Source organism: Monocercomonoides exilis (genome assembly GCF_001643675.1).
Source record: "Monocercomonoides exilis strain PA203 chromosome Unknown scaffold28-1221067, whole genome shotgun sequence".
NCBI lineage: Eukaryota > Preaxostyla > Oxymonadida > Polymastigidae > Monocercomonoides > Monocercomonoides exilis.
Genome location: NW_027150573.1, coordinates 330,855 through 351,673, shown reverse-complemented (window position 1 = coordinate 351,673; position 20,819 = coordinate 330,855). Strand labels below are relative to the sequence as shown.

Below are 20,819 nucleotides of genomic sequence, written 5' to 3'. Positions count from 1 at the left end.
CTAAATTAATTAATGATTAATTAAAGCAAAATTTTTCTATGCAAAGAAAAAAAAATTATTATTTTTCTATATAAACCAAGAAATTTGATTCAATATTTTTTATTAAAGAAAAGAAGCATTATTATATTTATAATTTAAAAAAGACATATTATTGAAGACATATCAATTTGAAAAATAGATACTGTTTTTAAAAAATAAAAAATTGAGCATCAGAGTCAGCAAGCATGTTGATGTTCATTTTTGAGAATATGTTTCACGTGTTTAAAATAGCATCAAATACTTTTCAATTATGATAAACTTATTATTTAAATTTAATTATTTTGAATATTTTTTATTTAAAAAATTTCGATACAAACAGATCATTGGTTAAATGTCAAAAAATGTTTTTTTCATAATATTTTGTCAACTTTCGTAAAAAATAGTACTTAAGACAAACATCGATTTCAATTTTTTGCACGCAAAGATGAAGAAATCGACTTTTTCAAAATATTATCATGTTAATTGAAATTAATGATTTTTTTTGAAATAACATGTTGAATAATTAGTGTTAATGTTGGTGGACACTTTCAACAACTGTGGACAATGAAGTTATCTCAGCAAGTGTTGATTGCAGCATTTCGATTAATATTCTGATATTGAAATTAACATATTTTAACACTGGTGTTTCACAGAAAAAAAAACTCTTATCCCACTGATTTACGAAATAATTATATTTTTCATAATGAAATAAATGAGTGAAATTTCATTCACAAAAAATATTTGTTTCTGTAGAATAAAACAAAGATTTTTTAATGAAAAAAGTTTGCAGTTTGTGATAATAATAAAGAGCTGATATTTATCTGAAAGAAAATAAGAATATTAATCGAAATGCTGCAATCAACACTTGCTGAGATAACTTCATTGTCCACAGTTGTTGAAAGTGTCCACCAACATTAACACTAATTATTCAACATGTTATTTCAAAAAAAATCATTAATTTCAATTAACATGATAATATTTTGAAAAAGTCGATTTCTTCATCTTTGCGTGCAAAAAATTGAAATCGATGTTTGTCTTAAGTACTATTTTTTACGAAAGTTGACAAAATATTATGAAAAAAACATTTTTTGACATTTAACCAATGATCTGTTTGTATCGAAATTTTTTAAATAAAAAATATTCAAAATAATTAAATTTAAATAATAAGTTTATCATAATTGAAAAGTATTTGATGCTATTTTAAACACGTGAAACATATTCTCAAAAATGAACATCAACATGCTTGCTGACTCTGATGCTCAATTTTTTATTTTTTAAAAACAGTATCTATTTTTCAAATTGATATGTCTTCAATAATATGTCTTTTTTAAATTATAAATATAATAATGCTTCTTTTCTTTAATAAAAAATATTGAATCAAATTTCTTGGTTTATATAGAAAAATAATAATTTTTTTTTCTTTGCATAGAAAAATTTTGCTTTAATTAATCATTAATTAATTTAGACACAAGCAACAGTTTCTATATCCTTTATAATGCAGCTTTTAAATTAAATTCTCAATTACACAATTTATTTATAAAATTAAATCCAAAAAATGAAATGTTTTTCAAGTTGATGCAATAAAATAAATGCGTGAAATGCTTTATTGCCTCATCTTTTCCTATCTCTTTCCTTCTTTTTCATCCTTCTATTCTCCATGTAAATTTCAGTAGGATCATATTCAACTCCGGCACTTCCAGTTTCTTTCTGCTTTTTCGCAAGGAAACTGTCGGAAGAGATCATAGCTCCATCAGTTCCCAGCGCTTTTATAACCATTGCACGTCCTTCCAATTTCCTTTCGTGCTTAGCTGCTTTCTTTGGCTTTGGCTGTTGGTTGTGGAATTCTCTTGCATGCTGCTTCCACGCTTCTTTCTGATCCAGGACTCTTCCCTTTGCATCACGATGAGTAATATCAATATCTGCAAAGTCTTCTGGTGTAGCCTTTGTTAGATCAAACGTGGAAGGAATGCCTGCTGAAACTGGAGTTACAAGATTATCGCCAGAGCCAACAAGAAACGGATTGGTTGAATTAACAACTGCAGTGCTCAGAAGTCCTCGTGCAGAAAGCTGTTGAATAGCAGTGGCAGCGCTCATTGTAAACACAGGAAGGTTTATAATGCCCTGCACTCCTTTATCCTTTTCTGATTCCGTTTTATTCTTTTCTGCTTTGTTTTCTTCGTTTGTCGAATTTTCATCATTTTCAGCATCACTGTCCATTTGATCTTCTCTATCTCCTTCTTCAGTCAGCCGTCTCTTTTTCTCTCGTATTTCTTCCTCATTTCCTTCTTCCTCATTTCTAGCCATCTCCGTTTCATCCCATGTTCTTTTCCTTAGCTTTGCTTTTTTCGCATTGACTCCGCTTCCAAGCAAAGAAGACATAACACTTTCATCATCTTCTTCTTTTGCAGACAGAATAACACTCGGAAGGCTGGCCTCATCTTTATCAGCAGCCGTCCGAATCAATCGAGTCATTTCATGTGCATCAGAAAACACAATCAAAGGCTGATTATCTTCTTCAGTGGAAATGGACGAAGCAGATGGATCTGCAGAGGATTGAGATAATCTTTCATTTGAATAGCTGGACAATATGTTAAATGAATAAATATCGTCTTTCAACACTTTTAAATCTCCTTCTTCTTTTTTTGCTGATAAAGAATCTGATTCTGATGGAACATCTGGTTCATAACTGAAAGCAACAGAACTCTCGAATACATCTTTCTTTTTGTCTTTACTTTTTTTCTCTTCTTTTTTGTTTGTTTTTTGGTCAGTTTCAAAATTTGGACGAACTGCAGAGAACAGCTCCGATTCATCTGCTTTCAACAATGACGGCTCAGTCTTGAGCGCAATAGATCCTCTGAGCATTCGTTCTCGTATGTCAGCTTCATCCGTTCCAGCAATAGAAAGATAATCTTCTGCTTTTGAATTCAAATCAGTCGCTTGAAGTTTTGATGCACCATTTGCTTCGGAATCCAAACTGGCTGGTTGTTGCATTTGAGCTTCAGTTTCATTTCCATCGTCAATTAGATCGCTAATACTGAAAGATTTCACAGCAGAAGTATTCTTCTTCTTCTTCTTCTTCTTTTTGAATGTGCTGCTTTTACCGCTTCCCATCGACATCTCATCCATCTCTGCCGTCGTGTAAAAATCTCTCTGGACCCTCACCCCACCATCGACATCATTCGCCTGCTCAATTCCAAGAAAGGAAGGTGTTTGTTCGGAAGAAAAATCAGATGATTGAGATTTTGAAGTAGATTTTGTTGATTGAGAAGAAAATGCACTTGAAGAAGAGTTATTCCCCAAAAGGTTGAGTCGAAATGAATTTTTCTCCTTTTGCCGTTTGAACACTTCATCATCATCATATCGCGTTAATAGTCTATCATCTCCATTCATTTCTGGAAATAGTTCGTCTTCTTCAATATCGTCAAATGGATTTCTCATCTTTCTGGATGCTATTTTTTTCTCCATTTTTAATCGATGTTTTGTTTTTTCTTCCTCAACAAGTAATGTACTTTCCCATGCATCTTCTTCATCGCCTAAAACTGATGTATCTTTTAAAGTCAATATTACATCCTTTCCTTCTTCAAATGATTGCAAAGAATGAAGAACTTTTGTACCATGAAGAACAGCTAATTAATAAAACAAAACATAAATTTATAAATCTAACAAGAATGTCTCAAATACCTGCTTGTTGTAATGCTTCTTCCTTTTTTGATTTAATTCGTTTTTTAGCTTCCATCTCCTGCTTTTTCTTTTCTTCGATCTCAAGAGCTTTTGATCGTTCAATGAAAGTGCTTGCCCAAGAAGATATTGACTCTTCATCATGAGCGTACTCTTCTGCAATTTTTGATCCTTTTTCAACAAGTTTTTGATTGCTTTTATGAGTTTTCTCTCTGAAAAAAAATGAATATAGAAAATATGGAAAGAAATAATAAATACAAAAAATCAAAAAAAATAATTATTTTATTGTCATAAAATATGTTATATACTGAAGTTTACGTTCTGCTTCTTCTTCTTCACGAATGATTTCTTGTTCCTTTTCTTGCTCTTCCTTAATTCTTCGTTTTTCTTCTTCTCGTCGCTTCAGTGAATCTTCATTTACATTAAGCGGTTTAAGACCCAGACTAATACGAAGTTTATTTGTTTCTTCAATAGATAGACTGACATCTCCTCCTGATGCATCCGAAGTTTCACTCATGAAAAATCAAATAAATATATTTTACATATTTTGATCATGTTTAAAAAATTTGATTGAAGCAAAATATTTAAAAAAAAAATGAATAAATAAAAGAGTATCATAATAATTTAATCTTTTTCATCTATTTCACTTTCTTCTTCTTCCACTGAAGAAAGAGCACTAATGATAGCAGAAGTGGCTGTATGTGTTGTTTTCCATTTTGATACGCAAAGAAAGCACACACTAAATATTGAAAGACTGTCCAGAGACTTTACGGATGCAGTTGAAATGGGTTCATCTTCAGATCGAATTATAAGAGATACAAATGAAGAAAGGTATGAAAAGAGAGGTGAAACTTTAATTGAAATAGGCGAATCAGAATTCGAGGATTGAGATGCTGAAGATAATGACACTTTTGACGCTTTTTTAGCGGCTGAAGGCGTAAATGAAAATAGATTGCATCTGATTAGAGCACATAGCGTTGACAGTGCGCATGTTCTCTGATTAACAATATTTAAAAGAGGATCGTCCTTTCTTCTTATTGACTCATATATTATTGAATTGATCGAAGAGGGAGTCGATGAATCTGTAGAACTCTGCCTCAAACCTTCAGATCGACCTTCCAACCCACTTATCAGTAAGAAAATTGAAAGAAGATTTTCCCTTCTGAATGTTTCTTGAACAAAAGAAAGAATGTGATTCGCTTCTTCTTTCTTCTTTAAATGCATTGCTCTGTTTAGCACTCCAACAGTAACAAATGAAAGAATCATGCTCACCACTTGAACCATCCTTTCAGTAGATGCATCTGCAGCAGCTTTTTTTTCGCTGTTCATTGGGCTGCTGAGTTTTTCATCAAGTTCTTCTTCTTCTTCCTCCTCGTCTTCGTCGTCATCCTGAAGGATTGATTTCTTTGGTTTTGATGGTAAATTCTCTCTTTTCTTTTTCTTTTTCTTTTTTGAAGAATCGTCTTTTTGTTTTTTCCCTTCCTTCAATGCTTTAGCGAGTGCATCGTCTTTTACCATCCATCGTATCATCCCTTTCATCTCTCTATCTAACCCAAACCTCACAAGTTCATCATCTTCATCGTCATATTCAAACAAAGCAGAAAGAGTTTTTTCAGTCATTTTGGTTTTATCTTTGCTTTTTGACGATTTTCTGGAAGTTTCAAAAAATGACTTTTTCCCTTTCTCGCTTTCATCATCATCATCTTCTTCCTCTTCTTCGTCATCGTAATCTGTATCTGATTCCATTTGGCTGCTTGTGTGAACTCGTCGAGACAATCTGTCAAAAATATCTCCATCTTTTCCTCTTTTTTTGCCTTTGCTTTTCTTTTCATCTTTCTTTGCGGAGCTTCTTGTTTTTGCTTGACTTTCTTCCGCATCTTCTTTTCCTTTCATTTTCTTTGAAGTTCTCTTTTGGATTTCGTACATTTGCTCAGCGTCTTTTTTCGTTGATTTTCTGCTTTTCCCTTTCTGTTTAACTTCATTTATTTCACTTTCTACCACTTTCTTTGTCCAAGCAGGCAACAGTTCTTTTCCCATCTTTGCCACCAAAATTGCAAGCGCCTTTAAAAGGACAGCACACGAGGCAAGCGATGCGATGTGAGGTGCGTACAAAAAGAAAACAAGACATCCATCTCGACTCAGCTGCAGCAAATCAAAACATCTTCGCATTAATTGTTGTGCACTTGGTACACAAACACTTGTTTCTTCTGCATTTTCTTCGGATTCATCATCACTTGATGATTTTTCAGAGGAAGCAGAAGCAGAAGCAGAAGCAGAAGCAGAAGCAGAAGCAGAAGCAGAGGAAGGATGCGTAACAGTTACAGCATCAGGCAGGAAAGTTGGAGCAATTAACGATGTTATACGAGCAGCTATTGGAGGATTATTTCTGTGAGTACAAAGCAGTGAAAGAATGAGAGGTAAAGAAATTGTATCTTCAATTCGGATAAGAGACGAATCTCTCAACGTAAGAAGAAGATCAACATAAGCTCCTACAACATTCTTAGCTTTATCAAATAGCAGAGCTCCAGCTGTCGATCTCAAAATATCACGAAATGCAATATGTGATCTTTCTTCTTCTGAAGCGACACGTTGAAGTCCCCGAAGTGCAGCACACCGAACAGCAGACGATGATCCATCTAATGAAAGTTTTGCCAAACCAGACAATAATTTTCTGTTGTATTCCGATCCCAATGATTCCCAAAAGGTGCCCAGAATATGTCCAGTTCTCTCTGCAACAAGGCATCGCACTCCAACGCATGGATCTCCAAACAGAGAGCATATGGCTGTAACATTTTGATCCATTTGCTCACTTTTCTCTTTTGCATCTCCATTTGGATCACATAATGGAAACGCAACAAAAAGTGTAAATGCTGCTCTTAATCGGACTTGTGGATTTGCCGAGTTTAAATGTCTCCAAATAAACGGAGAATACAATCGATTTAACATTTCACCTACATCATCAATTGCTTTGTGCTTATGAAATGCGTCAAGAACCAAACGAATGCTGGTCAAAAGTTGTGTGTCTTTTATTACAATAGAGCAACGAGCCAAAGACTGAATACATGTTGTTTCTATCACGTGACGATTCATTCCTTCAGAATTTTTCCATGCAGCGTAATATATTTTACCGTAATTTCGTGCCAATATAGCTGTTTCTTCTCCAATTAGCAATTCCTTAATCAACTCGTGTATTTCTTCAATCAATTGTTCGCCAAGAGAAAATAGAAATGCACAAAATTGTCTTCCTTGTTTTGAGCTCACAATGTTTGGAACAGTGAATGTTCGAAGCAACAGAAAACGAAGGCTCTCGGAATTTGGATGAAATAAATCAATTTCTGTTAATTCATTTCTTTTTTCGTATAGCCGAATAATATCTGCTTGTTTTGCATTTTCTTGTAAAGATTTTGCAACAAGGTTTTGTATTGAAATATCCATCTGGAAACAACCAGAAGAAAATGATAAATAATTTGAAAAATGCCCATTCTTTTTTATTGAAAAAACAATTAGACAACAAAACTATAACAAACATCAAATAAATTTAAAAAAATCACAACATTTACACAATAAAATAGAAAAGATAACAGATAAGAAGAAGATTACTAAAATTTATGTTTCGTGTTGAGGCTTTGCTTCGCTTCTAATTGTTTCAAGAGATTTTGGATCTGCAACAAGACGATTCAACAAGGACCTTAGTCTAAAAAATAAAAAAACGTATTGTTAAAAATACAAAAGGCAGAATGATTCGAATTATACAAACTGGGGGAAGAAATTTACAGGATTGGATGAGAATTCATCGAAAGCATCGGCCAAATATTCGCAGTCAGATATGAACTGTCTGATGCCTGTGGAAGACATTTCCAAGTTTTGTTGAGTTGTGATGAAGGAAACCACTACGAAATAATAACATTGGAGAAATATATCACCAAAAATCACCAAAATACAATGAAAAGTGGGAGTTTTAACTGAGGCAAACTGAAAGAATCGATCTTCTTTGCGAGCGATGTCCAGAATGTGGTGATAAGTGATGGAGATAAAAATTGAATGATGACTCTAATTGTTCGCTGCAGAGAAACCAAAGGAATAGCAAACTTTGAAAATGAAAGATGATAAAAATGAAAATAGAGGGGAAAAAAAATGAATTTTTATGTGAATGATTAGAAAGTTAATACTTCTGGTGTGACATCATCAAAATCTGACTCAGGCAAATCGGCTCCTGTGAATATAGCACTGCAATAATTCAACAAATAAAAAGGAAAATAAAAAAAACGAAAGGAGGAAGAGAAAGAGAGAAAGAAACAAAAATAGAAAAAGAAAAGAAAAAACGTAATTTCCAAATAAGATTCAACGAATATAATTTCCAAACTTCTGTTTTCTGTAAGGCTCCGACGCCTTGTCAAATCCACTGAGGACGATATCAGCCAGCGTATTCACCGCCGTCTTCTTCAGCCGCTCAAACAGAACTTCTTCGTTGCTGAAGATCCCTTCTGCTTCGCCTGTGTTCTGAGTGCTGTGTGTCGATGAAGGTGTTAGCGAGAGCTCGGACGCATACAGAAGAGACGCTGTTGGCTTGTGAGATGGGGCAGATGGTGTGAATGACGGGTGCACTTTGAGGAATTCGTTTAGTCCAATAAGAATCTTTTGGTATTATTTTTAGGAAAATGTTGAAAAAAAACATGAAAGAAAATTCGATTCAATACAAATAACAAAGCCAAAAATTCAAACAAAAAAAACAAAAAAATACTAATAAAATCACAAACTGGTTCAGAATCCTCCTTTTTCAGAAGAGTTATGATCAATTCCAAAGCATTAACAAGAAGCACATTGTTTCGTGAAATGTTGAGTGGATTGTCGAACGAATGAGGAGTGGAAGCAAGAAGTGGCTTCGATGCCTGAAAAGAAGGCAGCAGCCTCATATTCAGCTGCGACAGATCATTCGAAGACAACAAAGAAGAAGAAGACGATGACGATGACGATTCCTCTGCAAAAGCTGCAGAAGCCGAGGAATGGAGCTTCTTCAGGACAGGTTCAGAGAGGAGCGAGGCTGTGTCGTGGAGTGCAGTCTGCGTCGTGTGTGCGGAGGGGTACCCAGCCGCCTGCGGGACAGCACCCAGCACAGCCAGCCGGCTCAGCGGGGTCTCTGGCGACAGCCGCGCGAAGGACGGGTCGCTGGCACGCATCTCTTTCAGCAGCATCTCCATCCGCTTCCCGACGCGCTTGCAGACGGGGCCGATCACAGAGGCATAGTACACGCCCATCGCAGCAGACGAAGGCAGGATTCGGATGTGGTCGATGCAGCCGACGAGGAGGAGGTGGAAGAAGTACGCAAAGCGCGGCACGTGATACGGGTCAAGGGAGAAGTCGAAGGCTGGGCTGAACATCTGAATGTCGCCGAAGATCTCTTCTTCGCGGTCGAACAGCGCCTGCTTCTCCATCCGCACCCACAGCGAGAACAGCGGGGCAGAGGAAGAGAGAATGCGGAGCACAGATATGTCATTCAATGAATTTGAGTCTGAATCTGCTTGTGATTCTGTTTGTGATTCTGATTGTGCAGAAGATGCCTCAGAAGACGAAAGATATGAAGGAGCGATGGAATCAGATTGGATGTGGAGGAGTTCGTGCAGCTGCTTCTCAAACTGGATCATCTCGTTGAATGTGTGCTGGAGGACAGATGCAGCCTCGCTCACTGAGATCGATGGGGAAGAATTGGACGAAGAGGATTTTGAGGAAGAGGAAGAGGAAGAGGAAGAAGGCTCGAAGGAGTCATCGTTTGGAAGCGAAGTGAATGAATGAACATAAAGCGAGGCATCGATGACTGACTCCAGCTTCACATTGGAATCAAAAAGATCAGCTTTGACAGATTCTTTTGAATAAGCAGGAGGAGGAAGGGTCTTTTGAATGGGGGAAGTAGAAGAAGAAGAGGAGGAAGAGGAAGAGGCAGAAAGAGAAGAATGCTTTGTGAGTCGATAATCAAGACGTGAATGGAATAAGATCGATGCAAGATCCTCTTTTAATTTGAAGCAAATGGGCTTAATCACAAAATGCACGCACATCGTCTGTGAAATTTTAATAACAACAACAAATAAAAAATGAATCAGCCATCCATCAAATCAAAAAAGAAGCATATGATAAAAGCAAATATTCAACAATCATATTCCACAAACCCAAGCATCCACATTATTATCAAACGGTCCAACATGCCCTTCCTTTGGATTGCTTCTTTTCCCTCTCTTTTCCTTGTCTTCCCGCAGAATCTCTGTCACCTCTCCCACAAAGAAGGAGCGGTGCTTCTTCAGCATGTTGGCGGCATACGTCAGAATCAGCTCTGGCTTGTCTCTCTGCGAAGTGAATGCTAGCGCCTCCTCTTTTTCCTCAGAGTCGGTCTGCGTAGTAGATGCTTCCTCAGACTTCTTGCTGTGGAACAACGTCAGCTGGTTTTTCTCTTCCTCGCTGAAAAAGTGGAATACAAGACGGTCAATCATCGGTTCACAGAGCAAAGCTACAGGAAGTGGCACATCTTCAGTCAGAAATGGTGCAGATAGCGGAGAAAACTCGACTTCGCTGCTTTTTTCTGAATCTTTTCTTTCTGACCCTTGCTTGGGTGAAGAATTTTGATTGATAAGCATCTGCAGCTCTAACAGCAGAAGCGATAAAACTCTAATGCTGTTTAGCATAAGATTTGCTCTTTCTATTTTTGGCTCTTGACTTTTTGAAATCAATTCAGATGCTGAAGACGAATCCGAGCTTGAACTTTGTGCTTGATTGTCACTGCTTTTATCTGATGAATCTGAAGTTTGAGAAGCAAATGAGTTTTCGGTAGACGTATTTGAATTTTGAGCATTTGCAGGTGATTTTATTTCAGAATGTGTATCTAAAGTGGAATGAAGTGAACTATTTTTATCAGTATTTTCATCTGAAGAAGCAGTATTTTGCGAATTTTGAGAAGACAGCTGAATTGAAATTGATTCACGGTCAATAGGTTGGACAGATTGTGTGATTGCTCTGTTTGGATATCCACATTTCTTTAAAATCATTCGAAATTCACTATCACGATAATTTTTAAGAAATAAAATTTCCAATTGAAGAAATTCAAACTTTTCAATTGCTTTTTTCACTTTTGGACCAAGAACCGAGAGTTGATTTTTTAATAAATTTGTCAATTCAACACAAGTATTACTATTTTCGTCCGCAATACTTTTTTGATATAGTTGCATCAATAAGTTCACCGACTGAATTTTATCAGCAAGTTTTTCTGAATTTGTCAATTTTTCAATATTCTCGCTTAAAATCGTAAATGCAGTTAAAAACGGCTTCAATAAAAGCAAGTCACATGATGCACAAACCATATGGCCTTTACCTTTTCGAACTCATCCGACAAAGAAATTTCTTTATTTGTTTTCATTTTACTCGTGGGTTCGATCAAATTATTTTTTTGGTGAATTTTTTTATTTTTGTGTGAAGGATAAAGCTCAATGCAATTTGCTGCAAAAATCATTAAAAAATAGAAGAAATTTTAGCATAAATATTGTTATTTCAAAAAAAGTCTCTTCAATAAAAAATTAAAAATTTAATGGAATTCAGAATTATCTGCAACTCCAATTGCTGTTATGTATCCACGGGCCGTCGTAAGTGGCTTTCCGTAAAACAGTGGCTTTTCTCCCAAAATCTTGAAACCAGCAACAACTCTTTCGAATTGTCTCTTTGGCACCTCGGCTGATTCAACACCTGTTCCTCCTGCATAAAGTTGGAGAAGTCGTTTTTCTTTATCGTCGTCGCTTTCTGCTTCTGGTGCTGGAAGTGCTTCTCTATTTTTCAACAGCGGAAAGTCCTCTGGGAAAATACGATCTCCTGGTTGGGAGTTTGGTGGAGGTTGCAGTATCTGGCATCTACCTGTTGGAGTGTCTGTTGCGGCAAGGAGCATTACATGTCCTTCAACTCCGACCATCTTCTTTGGCTTCAGGTTGCAAATAACACAAACAAGACGATTTTCCAATTCAGGTGGCTGATAATGTGGAATCAATCCTGTTACAAGTGTAAGAATTTGTCCATCTCCAATGTCTGCATCAGCAATTATCAATTTGTCAGCATCGGGATGCTTATGACTATTTGTCAGACGAGCAATTCGGAAGTTGCACAATGAAAATGCTTCGTTCTGAACAACTTCTGGGTTAACAGGTGCAGGCTGAGCTTTTGGTTGTTTTTGCTTTTTCTCCTTTTGCTGTTGAGGTTGTTTTTCTTTCTTTTCTTGTGGGGGACGAGTGCTCGACTCGGGCTTTTCTTCTTTTTTACTATTCACTGGAGTTGCCCTTTTTTGTATTCCCTCAAGATCTAAATAAAAATATGGTGGATGCTTTTTACCTGGCTTAAATTTACATATTGGACATTCTGTTTCAAAAGGAATCGTGTAGTAATATCCACATGCATTGCATTTCACTTTATATACATTTTTACTCTTCACAAGATTGTCTGCAAACCAAGGATCAGAAGGATCAACCTTTATTGGTTCTGCACCTGTTTCTGCTTCCAATTTTTCAATTATCGAATCAATTTGCTTCAAAGATTTTTCTTTTTATTTAAATGTATAGAAAACAAATAACAATTGAACATATAAAAATACAATAATATGCAAATGCTGATAGACTGCACACCCATCGGAAAACTTTATGGATATAAAAATTAGATCAAAACCGTGCATAATTTTCATTTATGTTCAATGATTTTCTTTTCATTTTGTTTCTTCAAATTTTGAATGATATTGCATCATTATCGAATCGTTTAAATCTAACAGACAAATCAAGTTCAATTTTTATATTCATCACAAATTTTCAATAAAATATTTTTTAATTCATTGCGTGTTGGAGTTGAGATGAACCAAGCAAGAAAGCATGCGAAAACAATTTCATAACTTATCTTCATGAAGTGTTTTGAAAATATTGAAGTTCATACAGCTCACTTCCAAAACACACCAAACAAATAATATGATTAACGATAAGACTTTGCTCTCTTTGAACGTGCACCTTTTCCACCGTATTGTTTAGCTTCGCAGCGACGTGAATCAGCAACAAGAAGTGAACGATCGTATTTCAAGAAAGTATCCTTGATTTGTTTTTTGTTAACTTCATCGACATCTAAAAAAATTTTTTGTTTGTAAATTTCAAAATAATGTATTTCAATTAAAATCATGATTAATAAATTAAAGCACATGCATTTCTGATAGTATGCAACAAGTCCCTTTGCAATTGCCTGACGAATGGCATAAACTTGTGAAACATATCCTCCTCCATTGCAGCGCAAGCGGATGTTGATCCTGCAGAACTTCTTGCGACCAACAAGGAGCAATGGTTCGAAAACTTTGTAGCGAAGAATTTGTGGTTCAACCAACTCAATTGGACATCCGTTGAGCTTCACAAATCCTCTGCCTTTTGTGATGCGGGCAACAGCAACAGCGGTTTTCTATAAGAAGAACGTCAACCACGAATAAGTTTCAGTTATTTGTTTATTATTGAAATGTTAAATATAAATGCAGCAAAGTTTTGAGCAATTAAATAAATAGAGGAAAAAGTTCACCAAAGAAACATTTCATGAACAATACAAAAAACGATATGAAATTATTGCAAGATACGCAAAAAATAAAAATTATAATGCATACCTTGCGTCCAAATACTTGAACTTCCTGCTTGGGTGCTTTCTTGCTCATTTCTGGAAATTTAGCTTGTGTTTCAAAGACCTTAAATAAGATTTTCAGATCAAAAATTTATTATTTTTATCTTTCATTGACAGATTCGGAAATCATTGAAATAGTCATCCAAAAATGCGTTCATGTTGATTGATTCAAATTCTATTTAAAAAAAAGAGGATCATTGACTTTTTGAAACTGAAAAAAAAAACTTTGATTGAAAAGAACGAAATTGTAATTATAATTGTTTCTCGGTTTCACAAAAATTCAACAAATATTTTTATTCACAAAAATCATATGTTCGATGAATTTTTCTTTTTGAAACTTATTTGATCATTGACCATTAAGATTTATTTTCTGTTCAAATTTGTGTGTCCATGGCGTCTCTAAGGCGTCGTCAGCAAACGTCAGAAACAGACGAAGCACTTTCTGAATTGTTGGACACAATTCAAGGGCGTCTTCGTCCTCTGGATCAGATTGAAGAAGAAGAAGATGAAATTAGTTATTATGAGCTATCTGCGGAAGAAAAATACTTTTTAAGAAAAGAATATGAAGAAGAAATGAAAGGTATTATTTTTGTTTTTATATAATTGAACAAAGTGTAAATTCTTATTGATCGATACAGAAAGGCCTGTTCGAATTGGATCGGGCGTTGATGAAGATGGAAATCCTTTAGATGGGATAGTACCGCGTAGAAGAGCTGAAACAAAGAAGGAATTACCTCCTTCAGCTGTTCCACTTCATTTTCTCAGTTTGCTTTGGAAATATTTTCATAAAAAATATTTTGTTACAATCAAACTTGTTTCAAATGCAATTTCAACAAACAGGACCCGTTTCAGAAGGAGGCAAATCAATATCCAATGTGGATCTTGATGCGTTTGCTGACCAGATATCATCGACATTGAAGCAAGGGTTTGAATTTTGTTTAATAATTTTGTTACGTAATCATTTTCACTTTCAGAATTGAAGGAAAAACCGGGGATCAAGAAGTAGATCCATTAGCACAGTCCATGTCACTTGAAGGTTTGATCATTTTTGCTTGTGGTGTTGTGAATTGTGCACGACTAACATTTTGATTCAGATGAGCCAGCTCAAGTTCTTCCTGTCATTCAACCAGCTGCACCTGCAAAACGAATCACAATCACAACCCAAACAAAACTTCCAATGGTGAAATCAGAATCTTCATTGTCTTCGTCAATGCCTTTGACTTCATCACAAGGTGGTGCAACTGACGATAATGCAGAGACGATGATGGAGCCTGGATCAAACATGATGGATGAAGACGAAGAGGAAGACATATTCAACCCAAAACCGCAGCAAGCTGCATCGTTTTCAGCGTCTTCTGCGCATGCAGTGCTCGAAAGAGGAGCAAAAGAGAACAAGACTCTGTTCTATCTTTTGGATGCACAAGAAGTCCGAGGCAGAGAAGGGCTTCTGTTTCTGTTTGGGAAGGTTGTTGATCCGCTCACTCAGCGAACAGTCTCAGGCAGCATTCGTGTTGAAGGGATCAGAAGAGAGCTGTATGTACTTCCACGTCAAACTGCACTGTCGATGGAGACGGGAGAGGACGAGCCTGTTGAGGAGGCAGCAGTCGAGGCAGAGATTCGAAGTCGATTGGGCAGCCTGGCGAAGGAGTCGGTACTGCGCTGGGTGCAACGGCGCTTCCCATTCGATGGTGTTGACGAGGCACCAGAGGAAGGGCGCTATCTCAGACTGAATGTGCCAGCACACTCAGACATCGAGAAGATGCCGAAAAGCGGAAACACTTATTCATACATATTTGGAACAGAGAGAAAGTTGACTGAAATCTTTCTGGTTGCACAGCAGATTATGGGACCTTGCTGGTTGACAGTCGCCAACATTGGGCCAAAAATCAGGGAAGCACACTTGCTGAACACATACTGCTCGCACCAATATCGTGTGTCCAATCCTGCCTTCATCGAAGTGTTGAAGGAGAACATTCCTCCTCCGCCTCTTTTGAGAGCACTGACGCTGTCTGTGCAGACATCCATCAACAGCGCCACTAAGCAGCAGGAGGTTGTTGTAGTGAGTGCACACGTAAATGACCAAGTTGTGCCTGATGGCCACACCGACCAGTCGTCTGTGTCACTCGGAAAGGGTGTTGCTGGATTGGATGCGAATGAGCTGCTGGAGCCTCCTCCGCAGCATTTGTATCCTCTTTTCTCACTCATCTGCCCTGTTGGTGAAGACAACACACCACTTCCACACGACATCGCGCAAGTGGCCAGCAGAAGCGCCAAAGAACAGAATGAGCGCAATCAAACCAGATACAAAGCAGCAGGCGTGGCTGTGGGTGTGTCTGATTCGCATCTCGAAGACTACAAATTGTATGTTGAGCCAAACGAGACAGCACTTCTGTCGCATCTGGCTGTGCTGATCAGTCAGCATGATCCAGATGTTCTGGTTGGCTTCAACCTTATCCACGACATCCTCGGTGTGTTTATCCAGCGACTGGATCATCAAAGGAGTGCTGCAAGAAGGGCAGCAAACACGAGGACAGGCTCACTCGGAATGCAGAACGAGAAGCTGATTGAAGAGACGATGAAGAAATTTGGGCGGTTGAAGAGAGCGAAATTCCCATTTGTTGGTGGGAACATCGATTTTGCTGTGCAATTTGCAACAGCTGGGCGACTTCTGTGCGACGTCGCGATTTCTGCGAAGGAATTCCGCAGAGAACGGAACTATTCTCTTCCAACACTTTCCGAGACAGTTCTGTCGAAGAATGTGGAAGAGTACGAAGGGTCGCTGGTGAAAGCAAGCTGTCTGTCATCGATGGATGTCATGCGGATGATTAAGCACACCGAGCGCCTCTCTCAGATTAGCTTTGAAATGATGCTTGCTCTGAATGTTGTTTCACTCACAAAGCAGCTGGCAAACATTACAGGCACGCTCTGGGCACGTGTCCTCATCGGAGGAAGAGCTGAACGTGTGGAAAATCTGCTTCTGCACAGATTCGCTGCTGATAGAACAATCATCCTTCCAGACAAGAACACAAGAAGAACAGCAAATACAGGGTCTGAACAGACAGAAGGGGTACGTGGACATGAAGGAGATGAGCAAAAAGGAGAAGAAGCGGACGAAATGGATGAAAGAGGGAAGAATGTCAAAGGAAAAAGTATTTTATCTAAGTTGTCAAAGGCACGTAAAGTTGTTACACAGAAGAAGCCGCGAGGAAATGGAGCAAACGAAGAAGAGGCAGAAGAAATTGATGTTGCAGATGCGGATGAGATAGGCGATCGAGACGAAGACGAAATAGAAGATGGAACAGGAGGCGATGGAATGCTCACATTGGAAGATGCGACGAGGAAGATGACACTTTCAAATCAGCCAGAAGCGAAGAAGCAGGCACAGCCACAAGAATCCAAAAGAGCGAGACGAAAGAAGGCAGCATACAAAGGAGGGTTTGTGCTTGATGCAGAGAGAGGCTTTTACAACAACTACATTCTGGTGCTCGATTTCAACTCTCTTTATCCGTCGATCATTCGAGAAAAGAACCTCTGCCACACAACACTGCCACGTGGACAATACTCTGAAGAGGACATGTCGAGCATCACCATCCGGCCAGTCGAAGGGGTGCTGCCGAAGATTGTGGCAGATCTGATTGAAGAAAGAAAGAAAGTGCGGAAGCAGATGGCGCTGCTGAAGCACAGCAGAGAAATCGCCCTGCAGAAGAAGGCAGAGATTGCATCGCTGGATACAATGCAGCTGGCCTTCAAGCTTGTGGCAAACAGCATGTACGGGTGCCTTGGGTTTGAGAGTGGGCGGTTCTACGCAAAGCGTCTGGCGCAGACGATCACGTGGAACGGTCGTCTGCTGCTGCAGGAGGCTGTGAAGACAGTGACGAATGAGCGATACCATGTCATCTATGGTGATACAGATTCACTGATGATAGACACACACAGCACATCTGTGAAGCAGGTGATTGAGATTGGAAACAGGCTGTCTGCACTCGTCAACAAAAACAGGCACTTTCTGCACATCGACATCGATGGCATTTTCAGTGCAATGCTTCTGCTGCGAAAGAAGAAGTATGCTGCAATGAAGCTAGTCACTGATCTTGAAACGACCATCACAAATCCGGAGACTGCCAGGTTTGAGATGGAGTACAGAGGTCTGGAAATTGTGCGTCGTGATTGGTGTCCCATAACCCGTGAGGCAGAGAAAGAGGTGCTTCGGATTCTGTTGGGAGACAACGGAACAAGCAGACACGAACAAAGAGACAAGCAGCAGTCGCACAGAATAAACAGCACACGACCAGCTTCAATGATGTTAGATACAAGAGACGAAAAAGAAGGCGAAAAGGGTGAAGGAGGAGAGGAGGAGGAGGAAATAAGTGAAATGCAGCTGGCGGAGCAGATGGCAGACTCTGTTTGTGGGAAGATTGACGACTATTTGCGAAGACTGTCCAATCGATTGCGAACAGGCGAGTGGAACATCAAAGAATTCGAAATCACCAAAAGCATCTTCAAACGGCCTGAGGAATATCCTGATCCAAAAGGGCAGCCACACGTTGTTGTTGCGTTAGAGTTGCAGCGCTTGAAAAAGACAGTTCGGCCAGGCGATGCCATTCCATACATCATCTGCAAAGGCCCAGAAAACTGGGCTCAGAGAGTATGTTATTGCTGATTCTTATCTTTATTAAAAATATATTTGTTTTTTTTTTTTTTTTCCTGTTCATTTAGGCACATCATCCGAGTCTTGTTGCACAAACAGGAGCAGAAGCATTCAAACTGCAGCAGCAGATGGACATCGAAGGAGAAGAATATGAAGTTGATCCTTCTTCTTCTTCAGAGCAGTCAGGCTTGAAGCACAAATACGAGCCAGATCTTGACTGGTACTTTGCCCAGCAGATCCACCCAGCCATTCTTCGTCTGACAGAGTGTGTTGATGGGATGGACGGTGTGAGGATAGCAGAATGCCTCGGGATGGACACGACAAAATATCGTGAGACTCAACATGCAACTGGATGGAGAAGTCAATTCGTTTCTACGGACTTGCTCGGAATGGAGACACGCTTTCGCAGCTGTGTGCCTCTGACGATGCGGTGCATGCTGTGCAAAGACATCATTTCACTCCCGCCGCTTGCATCGTCTGCGGAAGAGGCGCAGCAGAAGGAGTTCAGCCTGAGATGCCCACACTGCGGAGAGGGCGAGGTGGAGATGCCGCAGTTGCGAATGGCAGCTCAGCTGTTCCTTCGTCGAATTGCCGCACAGCACTTTAATTCTCCGATTGTCTGTGATGATCCTCTTTGCACTGCTGCCCAGGGTGCTCTCAATCTTCGTTCGAATACATGCATTGACAAATCATGCAGGGGACAAATCAAGCAATTGCATGATGCAGAAGCACACTACATTCAACTGTTGTATCTCAGAGAAGTGTTGACGCCTACACCTTATAAACATCCAAGCTATGGACATTTAGGTTTGCTCATTCATCATCAATTTTTGAAATTTATTCTTTGATTTTAAAAATAATAACTTAACATTTTTTATTCCCATGCTGTTTATTTAGTTCCTCATGTGAATCACGACAAAGACCAACTTGAAGATGTTCTTTCTCTGATAAATGAAGCCATTTCGCACTGCACATTTGGTAAAGTTAACCTTGGAGTTCTTTTCTCTCAAGCTTAGTCTCTTTTCATTCACTTCTTTTCATTTCACATCTTTGCCAGAAGTTGGTTTTCAAACCCTTTTTGGCATTTATCGAAATATTTTTGTTTTTTCACCCTTATTTTGTTTTTCAAAAAATGATGTTCGAAGTTTTCATCGTTTTTCTCTTCTTCCAGAATTCTTTCTCTCTTGTCATCCCTAAAATTCATGAGTTATCGAAAAAGAATTATAAGTCATTTAAATCTGAGCTTCCTGTGGCTATTCTTTATCATGTGCCTGGTGATGAAGATAGCGACTCTTTTCGGAAGATTTTCCAAAAGGCGATGCGTGAAACAGCAAGATACGGAATGAAAATTGGAGAAGTTGATTGTGTTGAGAATACAAAGATTTGCCAGAAGGCAAATCTTGAGAATCTTCCAGAGTTAAGAATTTATTTGTATGCAAGCTTCATTGTCTTTTTATTGTTTAAACTATTTTTCATCATTTTCAAGAAAAAAGATTCCATCCGTTTACGAAGGAAACAAGACAGAGGAAGGTATTTTGGATTGGGTTGATGAGAAGTTTCTTCGCAGAGTGCGCATATTCAACAATCGCGAAGAAGTGGATGAAGCCATTTCATTTTTCGAGCATATTATCATTGGATATTTCCCTTCAAGGAATTGCAGCGATTTCAAGTCATTCATAACTGCAGGTGACAGCCCTGTCTTTGGAGATCTTTGGGCTGCAGTTGTAAACAGCACAATAAATAAAACACGAATTGAAATTTTCCACAAAATCTATGAGACTGTAGATGTCTACGATAAAAATGAAATAGAGAAGGAGAAATTGGCTAGCTGGGTGGAAGAAGCGAAACAGCCACTGTTTGAACAACTCGGGTGGGGTAACACAAAGAAATACGGCAGTCCAGACGTACCCGTTGGGTATTACTTTTGCAAAATGAACTACATGGAGCCAGATTGGCTCAACCGCCAAGTGGCAAAGGTGGCGCATCACTTCAAAGGGAAAATGCTGTTTGTGATTGTTGATCACACAGAAAATCCAAAATTGACAGAGACGATGGGCATTGCTGTTGAGAACATGCCTGGATTTGCCATTGAGGATTGGTATCCATCTCCTTTCGGAAAGGCCAGAGCGCATTGGGCACATGCTCCGAATGATGAGAATCCTCGCCCGTCTATTGAAGCTGATGAAATTATCGAATTTTGTCAGAAATATCTGGATGGAAAGTTGCAGATGAACCTTCGTTCAGAGCCCATTCCAACTGTTCAGGAATCCAATGTGACGAAAGTTGTTGGAGATACCTTCAAAAGCATAGTTCTTGATGAGACAAAAGACGTGTTCATACGCTTCCACGCCAATTGGTGCGACAAATGCAAGAAGATGGCGTTCGACTATGAGCATTTGGCCAACGAAACAGCTTCCAATCCAAACTTTGTGGTTGCTGACTTTGATGCCACAGCAAACGACTACCCTCCAGAATACATAATTGGCTCGTTTCCGTCTCTTTTCTTGTTCCCCGCAAAGAATAAGTCCAATCCAATCAAATGCGAAACTTTCAACTACCCCGAGCGGATCAAGAAGTTTCTCTTAAGACACATTCCTGATCTTGTTATTGACGAACAACCTCTTCCAGAACGTCCACTAGACGAAGAGGAAAAGAAAAAGAAAGAAGAAGAAGAAAAGAGCAGAAAATACAAAGAGGAACGGGCTGAGAAAAAAGCTCAACGCAGAGAAGAATTGAAACAGCGCGAAGAAGACAGGAGGTTGCTTGAAGAGGCAAGGAAAGCCGCCAAAGAAAGAGAGAAAGAACTCTAATGGCA

At 38.6% G+C, this 20,819-nt stretch overlaps 7 protein-coding genes across 7 annotated transcripts; 2 read left to right on the top strand and 5 right to left on the bottom strand.

Annotated features, from left to right (window-relative positions):
- Positions 1-1,258: 1,258 nt before the first annotated feature.
- Positions 1,259-4,213, bottom strand: MONOS_4996 (putative U4/U6.U5 tri-snRNP-associated protein 1; the record flags this gene model as incomplete). Its single annotated transcript, XM_067875109.1, has 3 exons — positions 1,259-3,644; positions 3,700-3,908; positions 4,005-4,213. 3 exons carry the CDS (start codon positions 4,211-4,213, stop codon positions 1,630-1,632), a joined length of 2,433 nt encoding a protein of 810 aa, XP_067725624.1. The 3' UTR covers positions 1,259-1,629.
- Positions 4,214-4,232: 19 nt separating this feature from the next.
- Positions 4,233-7,171, bottom strand: MONOS_4997 (putative condensin-2 complex subunit g2). The gene has a single exon (XM_067875110.1). The coding sequence runs from the start codon at positions 7,129-7,131 to the stop codon at positions 4,321-4,323; it is 2,811 nt and encodes a 936-aa protein (XP_067725623.1). The 5' UTR covers positions 7,132-7,171; the 3' UTR covers positions 4,233-4,320.
- Positions 7,163-10,907, bottom strand: MONOS_4998 (RINT1-like protein; the record flags this gene model as incomplete). The annotated part of the gene is made up of 8 exons (XM_067875111.1): positions 7,163-7,390; positions 7,454-7,586; positions 7,670-7,784; positions 7,866-7,923; positions 8,060-8,331; positions 8,454-9,749; positions 9,858-10,737; positions 10,789-10,907. The coding sequence occupies 8 exons, from the start codon at positions 10,905-10,907 to the stop codon at positions 7,303-7,305; spliced, it is 2,961 nt and encodes a 986-aa protein (XP_067725622.1). The 3' UTR covers positions 7,163-7,302.
- Positions 10,908-11,195: 288 nt separating this feature from the next.
- Positions 11,196-12,384, bottom strand: MONOS_4999 (putative methionyl-tRNA synthetase). Its single transcript, XM_067875112.1, has 2 exons — positions 12,342-12,384; positions 11,196-12,258 (listed from the first exon to the last, which is right to left on the bottom strand). Exons 1-2 carry the CDS (start codon positions 12,343-12,345, stop codon positions 11,261-11,263), a joined length of 1,002 nt encoding a protein of 333 aa, XP_067725621.1. The 5' UTR covers positions 12,346-12,384; the 3' UTR covers positions 11,196-11,260.
- A 131-nt stretch (positions 12,385-12,515) lies between these two features.
- Positions 12,516-13,411, bottom strand: MONOS_16800 (putative 40S ribosomal protein S16-1). Its single transcript, XM_067869674.1, has 3 exons — positions 13,343-13,411; positions 12,900-13,146; positions 12,516-12,821 (listed from the first exon to the last, which is right to left on the bottom strand). Exons 1-3 carry the CDS (start codon positions 13,388-13,390, stop codon positions 12,676-12,678), a joined length of 441 nt encoding a protein of 146 aa, XP_067725620.1. The 5' UTR covers positions 13,391-13,411; the 3' UTR covers positions 12,516-12,675.
- A 335-nt stretch (positions 13,412-13,746) lies between these two features.
- Positions 13,747-19,020, top strand: MONOS_5000 (DNA polymerase alpha catalytic subunit, Pola1; the record flags this gene model as incomplete). Its single annotated transcript, XM_067875116.1, has 7 exons — positions 13,747-13,936; positions 13,995-14,120; positions 14,197-14,281; positions 14,331-14,392; positions 14,451-18,001; positions 18,073-18,811; positions 18,902-19,020. The coding sequence occupies 7 exons, from the start codon at positions 13,747-13,749 to the stop codon at positions 19,018-19,020; spliced, it is 4,872 nt and encodes a 1,623-aa protein (XP_067725619.1).
- A 105-nt stretch (positions 19,021-19,125) lies between these two features.
- MONOS_5001 (Protein disulfide-isomerase) lies at positions 19,126-20,814 on the top strand (the record flags this gene model as incomplete). Its single annotated transcript, XM_067875117.1, has 2 exons — positions 19,126-19,435; positions 19,491-20,814. Exons 1-2 carry the CDS (start codon positions 19,137-19,139, stop codon positions 20,812-20,814), a joined length of 1,623 nt encoding a protein of 540 aa, XP_067725618.1. The 5' UTR covers positions 19,126-19,136.
- Between the last annotated feature and the right edge of the window lie 5 nt (positions 20,815-20,819).

Bases quoted from the DNA above. Each gene is read 5' to 3' on its own strand.
- MONOS_4997 (XM_067875110.1), bottom strand. From the start codon at position 7,131: ATGGATATTTCAATACAAAACCTTGTTGCAAAATCTTTACAAGAAAAT.
- MONOS_16800 (XM_067869674.1), bottom strand. From the start codon at position 13,390: ATGAGCAAGAAAGCACCCAAGCAGGAAGTTCAAGTATTTGGACGCAAG. The intron at 13,147-13,342 runs GTATGCATTATA...TTCTTCTTATAG, and splicing joins TTCAAGTATTTGGACGCAAG to AAAACCGCTGTTGCTGTTGC. The intron at 12,822-12,899 runs GCATGTGCTTTA...AAATTTTTTTAG, and splicing joins TGTTGCATACTATCAGAAAT to ATGTCGATGAAGTTAACAAA.